Here is a 10,719-nt window from a genome sequence, read left to right as displayed (position 1 = left end):
TTTAAAAACCTAGTCTTCGTCTAGGATACCTTGGGTTTTTTTGGAAGCCATATGTAAGTTTTTAATGTTTATTTATTCACTAAACAAATTTTTATTTAGGGGTGCCTGAGCAGCTCAGTCTGTTCAGCATCCAACTCTTGATTTCAGCTCAGGTCATGATCTCATGGTTCGTGAGTTTGAGTCCTGCATCAGGCTCTGTGCTGACAGAGCTGACCCTGCTTGGGATTCTGTCTTCCTCTCTCTCTCTGCCCTTCCCATACTTGCTCTCTATTTTTCTCTCAAAATGAATAAAAATAAACTTTAAAAAAAAGTACTACAAACTCCCCAAATATTTATTGAAAACCTACTATATGTGCCAGGCATTAAGCTGGATATCATTGGTAAATGAAAAAAACTACGATATGACATAGGTTTAAGATCATAAAATCTGGAGCCAGACTGGTCACTTATTAACTGAATGATCCTAAGCAAGTTACTTTAGCTTCTCGGGCTACAGTTTTTCTTTCTTTTCTTTTCTTTTCTTTTCTTTTCTTTTCTTTTCTTTTCCTTTCCTTCCTTTTCTTTCTTTCTTTCTTTCTTTCTTTCTTTCTTTCTTTCTTTCTTTCTTTCTTTCTTTAATTTTAATCCCAGTATAGTTAAGTACAGTGTTATATCAGTTTTAGATGTACAATATAGTGAATTGACAATTCTGTACATTACTCAGTGCTCATTATGATAAGTGTTCTTGATCTCCTTCATCTAATTTTTTTTTCTTGCAGTTAGGTTATTTTCATTTTTATTTTTTTCATATCATAAACTTAATTTCTTTTTTAAAATTTTATTTTAATTCCAGTGTAGTTAACATGTAGTGTTATATTAGTTCCAGGTGTACAATATAGTGATTTAGAAATTCTGTATATTACTTAGTGCTCATCAAGATAAGTGTGCCCTTAATCCCCTTCACCTATTATTTTCCCCTTTCCTCCCTCAACCATCTCTTTGTTCTCTATAGTTAAGAGTCTGGTTTTTAGGTTTGTCTCTCTCTTTTTTTCCTCTTTGTTTATTTTGTTTCTTAAATTCTATGTATGAGTGAAATCATGGTATTTGTTTTGCTCTGACTGGCTTATTTTGTTTAGCATTGTATTCTCTAGATCTATCCATGTTGTTGCAAATAGCAGGGTTTCATTCTTTTTTATGGCTGAATAATATTATCTATTCATCTATTGATGGGTACTTGGGCTGCTTTCATAATTTGGCTATTTTAAATAATGCTGCAGTAAACATAGGGGTACATGTATCTTTTCAAATTAGTGTCTTTGTGTTCTTTGGGTAAATACCCAGTAGTGCAATTACTGGATTGTAGTGTAGTTCTATTTTTAACTTTTTGAGGAGTCTCCATACTGTTTTCCACAGTGGCTACACCAATTTGCTTTTCTACCAACACTGCACGAGGGTTCCTTTTTCTCCACATCCTCGTCAACACTTGCTTCTTGTGTTTTTGATTTTAAAGATTTTATTTGTAAGTAATCTCTACACCAATGTGGGGCTGGAGCTCATGACTCCAAGATTAAGAGTCACATGCTCCACTGACTGAGCCAGCCAGGCACCTGTGTTTTTAGCCATTCTGATAGGTGTGGGGTGAAATTTCATTGTGGTTTTGATTTGCATTTCCCTGATGATGAGTGATGTTGAGCATCTTTTCATGTGTCTGTTGGCCATCTGTATGTATTCTTTGGAGAAATGTCTGTTCATGTCTTCTGCTCATTTTTAAATTAGATTATATGTGGTTTTTTGTATTATGTAAGTTTTAAAATACATCTTGGATACTAACCTTTTATCGGATATATCATTTGCAAATATCTTCTCCCATTAAGTAGGTTATCTTTTAGTTTTGTTGGTTGTTTCCTTTGCTGTGAAGAAGTTTTTTATTTTGATGTATTCCTGTAGCAGGATTCTCACACAGAGAGTTGTGACACCGAGGTTTTTCTTTCCAGGAAGCAACTTTATTCGTACCAGCATGGCTCAGTTGGGTTTGTACCCGAAGAACTGAGCCCTGAATGCCACGTGGCAGTTTTTTATGTATTATTTTACTTCTTTGTCTCCCATATATGGTAAAACACAAGCATGCAGTCTAATTAAGTGGTCTCATGTTACAAGGTTGTGAGGGATGTTGTCACTTACAGCCAGGTTGCCTTGAGGTTTTTTTCTTTCCTTAAGGAGGGGATCCTACCATAGTCCCAGTAGTTTATTTTTGCTTTTGTTTCCTTTGCCTCAGGAGACATCTAGAAAAATGTTGCTATGGTTCTGGCCTTTGTTTCTTATCTGTCAAATAGTCCTCTCCCCACAGGGTTATTATGAGGATAAAGCAGGTTCATATAAGTAAAGCTTTTAGAATAGTAACTGGTCCATTTAAAAAAATTTTTTTTAAATGTTTATTATTTATTTTTGAGAGAGAGAGACAGAGTGTGAGCAGGGGAGGGGCAGAGAGAAAGGGAGACACAGAATCCGAAGCAGGCTCCAGGCTTAGAGCTGTCAGCATAGAGCCTGATGCGGGGCCCGAACCCACATACCATGAGATCATGACCTGAGCTGAAGTTGGACACCCAACCGACTGAGCCACCCAGGCACCCCGTAACTGGTCCATTTTAATTGTTATGTATGTAGCGTTGTTGTTGTTATAAAACGTAATCCTTATTCTTGATGACTTTCTAGTCTAATGGAAGAGACAAACAAATGAGTGAATATAAAACATTTATTATAATAAATGTTATAAAGGCAATATACGGGGTACTGACATGAATAGCAGAGTGGGGGATAGGATAGATATGATTGCTAATTGAAGGCCTCTCTGAAGAGGTCGCATTTAAAAGGGTCATGAAGGATGGGAAGGAGCCTTTTAGACCACCTCCAATATCTAATGCAGAAGCCGAATAATTAAATACTTTTTCCTAAATGTCAATCATGGATTCTTCTGAAAGAAAAGAATCAGCGAGATTTAGTTAAGAATATTAAGAACCTTTCAGCAGTTTTATTATGCTGGAATTAAGAAAGTATGTGCCAAAATGTTATTTCACTTACCTGTGTAACTTTGGGATGACCTCATGATAACCCTAGGTTTTCAATTTGTCCCTTGCTTCTTAGAGTCTGCTTCACAATTAGCATGATTGGTAAGTGGTAGAAAGAAGTTAACTGGTATTACAGTTGTTAGCCTAGTTTATAATGTTGCTTTATGCTCTAAAATTGGTCCCAGGAATCCCTGTTAGCCATTCATAAGATTTAGAATATGTGATAAATCACATCTCATTTTGCACTTCATAAGGCTACCTTGCTAAAATTGAGGAGCTTAGGGGCAACTGGGTGATTCAGTTGGTTAAACATCCAAATTCGGCTCAGGTCACGATCTCACAGTGGTTCATGAGTTGAACCCCACATCAGGCTCTCTGCTAACAACTCAGAGCCTGGAGCCCGCTTCAGATTCTGTGTCTCCCTCTTTCTCTGCCCCTCCCCCACTCGTTCTCTATCTCTATCTTTCAAAAACAAACAAACGTTAAAAAATTAAAAAAAAAAAAAGTTGGGGTGCCTGGGTGGCTCAGTTGGTTAAGAGTCCAACTCTTGGTTTTGGCTCAGGTCATGATCTCACGATGTGTGAGTTCGAGCCCTGCATCGGGCTCTGTGCTGACAGCGCAGAGCCTGCTTGGGATTCTGTCTCTCTCCCTTTCTCTCTGGCCCTCCCCCACTCACTCTCTCTGTCTCTCTCTCAAAAATAAATAAATAAAACTTAAAAAAAATTTTAAAAAAATAAAGTAAAATTGAGGAGCCTATAGGGCATCTGGGTGGCTCAGTCAGTTGAGTATCTGACTCTTGATTTCGGTTCAGGTCATGATCTCATGGTTGGTGAGACTGAGCCCCGTGTCAGGCTCTGCACTGATAGTGCAGACAGACAGTGCAGAGCTTGCTTGGGATTCTCTCTCTGCCCCTCCCCCACTTGGGTGGTGCTCTTGCTCTCTCTCAAAATAAACAAAAGTAAACATTAAAAAAATAAATAAAATTGAGGAGCATGGGGCAGAGATGGTAAGGTTTTAATAAACTTTAATAATACATAATGGCATAGCCAGGAAGAATGTATATGCTGAGTGCAATAGACTGGTGTCCTCTAGTTTATCAGAAACCTTCATGTATTGATTTGAAAGATAGGATTCTACCTGAGAAGTTTTGAAGATAGCATAGTGTGTAGATCTTGTAGGAGATTATAATATCTTTTATAGATAAATAATTATTTAATCTTAATATCACTTAAATTTGTCTTAACATTTTTTTCTTCTTCAGTGCATTTATTGATAGCATCATTATAGGTAAAACTGTATAGAGCCTATTTTGTGAAATGTTTTTATTACTGACTTGATGTCACGGATATGTAGCCTGCCCAGGAAGAACACAGAGAAGACCCAGATTTTGAAACTAAGGAAGGAGGAGGACTTGAAGAGTGCTGTAAAATAGAAGTGAAAGAAGAAAGTCCTGAATCAAAAGCAGAAAGAGAATTAAAAACTTCCCAGAAATCAATCAGAAGACACAGAAACATGCATTGCAAGGTTTCTTTGTTGGATGACACAGTTTACGAATGTGTTGTGGAGGTGAGTGCATTTTAATATCCGTAGTCAGAACTCTTACAGGTTGTTTCCTATAGGGTTGAGTGTCAGTGACTATTTCTATGGACTGAAATTTTAATAGTAATTTTCTGGAAGTGGAGGTGTGGAAGGATTATGAGTGAGTCTTATTTTCTTCTCCAGTTTTTTTCTGTATCTGTCAAATCTTGTGAATTAAGCATGTGTTACTTTTAGAATACAAAACAATTTTCTTTAAAAGCAATTGGTTTGTTATTTATAGAGTGACCTAGCATGATTATATTTTCCAGGTAACCTCAATTTCTGATATTAGGTCTAGTTATCCCCATAACTGTATTTGTCAAAAAATTGCTATGTGTTCATTTCTGCTGTCCCAGATCTAAACCTTAATAAGCTTTGGTTTATTCAATGTATTTCTTGAGCCCCATGAAATAGGATATAAAAAATTTAAATCAAGTAATGCCATTTCTTAAAATACTCTATTATTTTCTGAAAGAATAAGTAATTGAGTTGGGATTTAATGAAAATGTCAATTATGTGGTTACTCTTTTGCTCCTTCAAGACAAATTAAGGATTTTTAAAATCCTTAAAAATCTAGTAACTGTTTTTTTTTAACTAGAGCAGCAATTATCAGATATGCTTGATATAAAGCAGTTGTTATGAATATTACTAATAATAGCCTTTATTGATAAGACATATAATTCACATATACTTGTATCTTAGGTATGTAATAAATATGTCTGAATTGAATTATCTGTATGCAAACATATCAAAGCTCTAATAGTCTAAAATATTATACTCTATTAATAAACATTCCTTTTCCAGGTTTTAAAAAAGAAATCTAGAAAAATACACTACTGAACTTTGAAAATAGTCACTACACTTGGTAACTAGAGACCTATGGTCTGCTCTTTCTGCTTCTCATCATTAGCTAGTTGAGAGATGGGGAAAGCTATTCCACACTCATTCTTCCCATTCAGACTAAGGTCCAGATATGGGTCCTTTATATCTGAAACATTTGGGGGCAGATGTGTTTCAGAATTCAGAGTATTTTGGACTTTAGAAAGACAGTATTTACTTATGCTGCATATTTCATAACACACCCACTAGGGTGTGTGGCAGTACCAAGATTCATTCTAAGATGGGTAAATAAAGATCATAAATAGCCTCATAACAGTTCAGGGCAGAATTTGTCTTCAAATGAACTTTGGACACCCTCCCTCTGGGGAAAAAAAAGGCCTAAAATTTTACTTTTTAGAGCTTTTGGATTTTGGAATTATAAATAAAGGAGTAGGGGCCTATACATGAAGAATTCCCTAATCATTTCTGTCATTTGGAATGAAAACATAAGAGGGAAAAAAATGAAGAAAATGATGTATCATAGATGGGTTAAGTCTGAAAATGAATGAACATCTACTAACAGTCATTAAAAGCAACTCTGCTCATTGAGAGAAGGACAGGTGTATGTGTGTCAAAAAATATTCTAATTTTTTTGAAGTATTTTTAAAAATACATTTCTCAGCAATTGTTAGCATGTTTGATTTTTTTCAACAATTCCAGTAAATAGACAGTATAGGTATAAATATTCTTACCATTTTACATATGAGAAAGCTAATGTTCAGAAATATTAATAGAATTAATCCAGGTTGTTTAGCTTGTAAATGGAGGAGCCAGGACTTTTTGACTGTACATCTTAGCCTCTAAGTTAGGCTAAGTAGGAGTATTAGTACCCAAATTTGGCAGTGGTAGGATTTCCTACGTAAAGAAACATTAAGAAAATGATTTGTAGCACACCTGAAAAAGCCACTGCAACAGGTAATGTCTGTAGGGTATCTAGAATTTTAGACTTTGTGTGTTTTTCAGCAACCTACTGTCTTGGGACATTTGGTCTGAGAATGGTAGAAAGCCTAATGATTTCCATAGCATAGCCATTATTAATTGTCAACGTCGACAGCAGATTCAGTGAATTTAGGTGGTCATGATGATAGCAGACCATAGCAAGCTTCAGGAAATACTACACCAAAAATAAAGAATGTGATGTTTGGGTTGGAGGTAGGGAATGGTTGATGAAAGGAAGGTAAAATATTGCTTTGAATTCTAGCACTAGTTCCAGGCCACTAAGTGTGTTGCATATTTAAGCTGACAAATTAAGAAACAAGATTTTTATAACCCACCATTGTTCTACTTACACTTTATAACCATCTGAAAGTAGTGGTAACCAAGGGTAAAAGAGGAAGCGGTAAAGTGACATTTTATTTTATTTGGTGATAAATACAAGAATAAGAGGAAACCTCATAATATATATGTCTTTGCAGAAACATGCTAAGGGACAGGATTTGCTTAAACGAGTGTGTGAGCACCTCAATCTTTTGGAAGAGGACTACTTCGGACTAGCCGTTTGGGATAATGCAACCTCTAAGGTGAGGAGACTGCTTGTCAAAAAATTTGTTTTAATCTTATATTGTTGTTAAAGATGTATTTATGCCTGCCTCTCCAAGACACAGTGCACTTAAGAGTTATTCTTGCCTCTTCTTATTTCTCAGATTTTCCCTCTAGAACAAACATCTTAAAGAAAAGATCATTGCTGGGGCACCTGGGTGGCTCAGTCGGTTAAGCGTCCAACTCTTGATTTCAGCTCAGGTCATGATCTTGTGGTTCATGGGTTTGAGCCCCACATTGGTCTCTGTGCTGACAGCATGGAACCTGCTTGGGATTCTCTCTCTCCTCCCTCTCTCTCTCTGCCCCTACCCTGCTTGCTCTCTCTCAAAAAGAAATGAACAAACTTAAAAAAAAATTTAAAAAAAAAGATCATTGCTGGTGTGTTCTTTCATCATTGAGAGAAAGGATCTACTGTTCTCTATTTTTAATTTTTATTAATGTTTATTTATTTTTGAGAGAGAGACAGAGCACGAACAGGGGAGGGGCAGAGAGAGGGAGACAGATTCTGAAGCAGGCTCCAGGCTCTGAGCTGTCGGCGCAGAGCCCGACTTGGGGCTCCAAATGACAAACCACAAGATCGTGACATGAGCCAAAGTCAGATGCTTAACCAACTGAACCACCCAGGTGCCCCTGTACTATATTTTTAAAAAACAGGGGAGGTACAGAGCTATGATGTCCTGATTAGTAAGTAGATACCAATAACTTCATATATTATGCAGTTAGTATGTATTTAATAGGTTCGTAATAAATACTTACTGAATGGATGATCTACCAATATTATAATTATAGGATAATTATGACATATATTTATAATTTGAGAGTAGTTTTATAAAAGAGAATAAAGTCCCAATATTATCAAAATAGTCCTACAACGAATCTGACATTTTCTTCCAGACCAAATGAAACCAGTAGTTAACTTTTGGAAGAAGTAAAAGAAAGTGTGAGAACACAGAGAGGGGAGGAAAGTTAAAAGTCAGGTATTTACTTCAGAAAACTTGAATTATTTCCTAGCCCAATTTACTGAAAATTACAAATATTTAGCTTAAATTTAGTGATGAAAACTTTAGTACAGTTTAACAAGTCTTTGCAGGTGCTTTACAAGATGATGTGGATATGGCTGTGAATAAGATAGACATGGTCTCTTCCCTCTGGTGCTTGTGGTTTAGTGGATGAGTGTTACACAAAAGGAAAAACAAGATGTCATGAAAGGATATGGCCAGGGAAGTCTTCTCTGGGGAAGTGATGCCTGAGCCGAGAACTAAAGGCTGAAGCAGGCAAGTGAAGTGGGGAGAGAATGGCTTGTGTAAAGGCCTAGAATTGAGAGAGTGGCATTTGAGAAAGTAGGAGCCTGGCTAAACATAGGGAGTGAGGAATAGAGTAATAGGTGAATCTGGTGAGCTACACACCAGCCAGGCCATGGTGAGAGAGTTTTGTATACAATATGTTCAAAAAAATTTTTTTTAAATGTTTTATTTATTTTTAAGACAGAGAGAGACAGAGCATGAGTGGGGATGGGGCAGAGAGAGAGGGAGACACAGAATCTGAAGCAGGCTCCAGGCTCTGAGCTATGAGCACAGAGCCCAATGCGGGGCTTGAACTCACGAACTGTGAGATCATGACCTGAGCCGAAGTTGGATGCTTAACCAACTGTGCCACCCAGGTGCCCCTGTCTGTATACAATATATTTAAAGCCATTTCAAGGGCACCTGAGTGATTCAGTTGGTTGAGCATCCAACTCTTGGTTTCAGCTCGGGTCATGATCCCAGTTCCATGGGATCAAGCCCTGCCTCAGGCTCTGTGCTGAGTGTGGAACCTGCTTAGGATTCTCTCTTTCTCCCTCTGCCCTGCTCGTTCATTCTTTCTCTAAAACTAAAAAAACAAACAAAAAACAAAACAAAACCAAGAAAAAAACATTTTAGTTGATTCTTTATCCAAGATAATTTATATTTATTAAGAAAAGTTGAGGTGTGGCTGGGTGGCTTGGTCGGTTACGCGTCCAACTTTAGCTCAGGTCATGATCTTGTGGTTCACAGGTTCAAGCCCTGTGTCAGGCTCTGTGCTGACAGCTCGGAGCCTGGAGCCTGCTTCAGATTCGGTGCCTCCCTCTCTCTTCTTCTCCCCCACTCACGTTCTGTCTGTCTGTCTCTCTCTTTCTCAAAAATAAATAAACATTAAATTTTATAAGAAAAAAAGAAAAGTTGAGGGGCAGCAGCCTTTAACAGCTGCAGACTCTATAGTTCAATTATTTTGAGCTAGATAATGCAGACTAGAAGACATGGAATTGCCCTTTGCCTAAATAAAATCTATTTGTTGAATGTACTAGTAGTTAATTAGTAGATTGCAACAGTTTGTCTTTCTATGTGAGTGACTGTTTATTCAAACAGAAGAACTATGTCTGCCAGCACTAGGTTAATATTATTCTTTAAGGACTTAATTTTTGCCCTTAAAGGCTCAAACCAACTTGTACTGAAACCTCTAAGTTCGATTGATATGGGAAGATTGAAGGTAATTAAAAAAACAATACCCCAAAGCTACAGTGAAAAACATTCAGCAGCTGTGGGCTAGAAAATTCTTCCATGAATCAAGGAAAATACTCAGAAAAGTATTCTATGTTATACAAGCTCAGTGAGGTAAAGTTCAATGTTTTTACATTGTGGGTACAAAAAGAAAGAAACCCAAGATTCATCTGAGAATAATTGAGAATGCTTGAATTTGGCATGTAAATAAAGTCACTGAGTACTTACTTGTTTAATATAACTGAAAATATTTTTTCTATGAACCATGCATAATTAAATTTTGAGAAGCTAGCTTATCTAAAGACATTCAGCAGAGGAAATTCTTTTCCACTTGCAGTTGAGTTTTTAGGGCCCACATTGGTACAAAAACTTTCAGTTGCAGTGAAAACTTTTCACCATTGTTGGTCCCATCCATATTTGTCCTGTCAGCAAGTTTTGTTTTCCTTATACTTTTCAAAATCTTAATAAGCAAATATTATATTGCTTTATTTATATTATTTATGTGTGTGTGTGTGTGTGTGTGTGTGTGTGTGTGTGTAAAGTGATTTTAAAAATGGCTAATATAGGGGTACCTGGGTGGCTCTGTCAGTTGAGCATCTGACTCTTGATTTCGGCTCAGGTCATGATCTCATGATTCATAGGATCAAGCCCCATGTCAGGCTCTGCACTAGTAATGCAGAGCCTGCTTGGGATTCTCTCTCTCCTTCTCTCTCTGCCCCTCCCATGCTCTCGTTCTCTCATAAATAAACATTTTTTTAAAAAGTGGCTAATATAACATCCCCAAAGGCAAGGGAATTAAAAGCAAAAGTGAATTACTGGGACCTTATGAAGATAAAAAGCTTCTGCACAGCAAAGGAAACAACCAACAAAACTAAAAGGCAACCAACGGAATGGGAAAAGATATTTGCAAATGACACATTGGACAAAGGGCTAGTATCCAAAATCTATAAAGAGCTCATCAAACTCCACACCCGAAAAACAAATAACCCAGTGAAGAAATGGGCAGAAAACATGAATAGACACTTCTCTAAAGAAGACATCCGGATGGCCAACAGGCACATGAAAAGATGTTCAACGTCGCTCCTTATCAGGGAAATACAAATCAAAACCACACTCAGATACCACCTCACGCCAGTCAGAGTGGCCAAAATGAAGAAATCAGG

The 10,719-nt window shown here is 37.0% G+C and overlaps 1 protein-coding gene across 14 annotated transcripts in view; it reads left to right on the top strand.

Moving 5' to 3' along the window:
- Positions 1-4,065: 4,065 nt before the first annotated feature.
- Positions 4,066-10,719, top strand: part of EPB41 (erythrocyte membrane protein band 4.1) — a 106,396-nt gene continuing 99,742 nt past the window's right edge. For 3 of the 14 annotated variants that reach the window (XM_049617660.1, XM_049617662.1, XM_049617661.1), the window contains exons 1-2: positions 4,398-4,610; positions 6,917-7,021. In XM_049617660.1, the coding sequence (XP_049473617.1) occupies positions 4,557-4,610; positions 6,917-7,021 (159 nt within the window). In that variant the 5' untranslated portion in view covers positions 4,398-4,556. Of the gene's footprint in view, positions 4,611-6,916; positions 7,022-10,719 lie in introns of all 14 variants that reach the window. The other 11 variants (XM_049617659.1, XM_049617657.1, XM_049617648.1 and 8 more) reach the window with 10 other exon arrangements.

The sequence above is a fragment of the Panthera uncia genome (genome assembly GCF_023721935.1).
Source record: "Panthera uncia isolate 11264 chromosome C1 unlocalized genomic scaffold, Puncia_PCG_1.0 HiC_scaffold_4, whole genome shotgun sequence".
In the NCBI taxonomy this organism is placed as follows: Eukaryota; Metazoa; Chordata; class Mammalia; order Carnivora; family Felidae; genus Panthera; species Panthera uncia.
The sequence above is the reverse complement of the archived record's forward strand: the minus strand, read 5'-3'. Positions and strand labels throughout refer to the sequence as shown.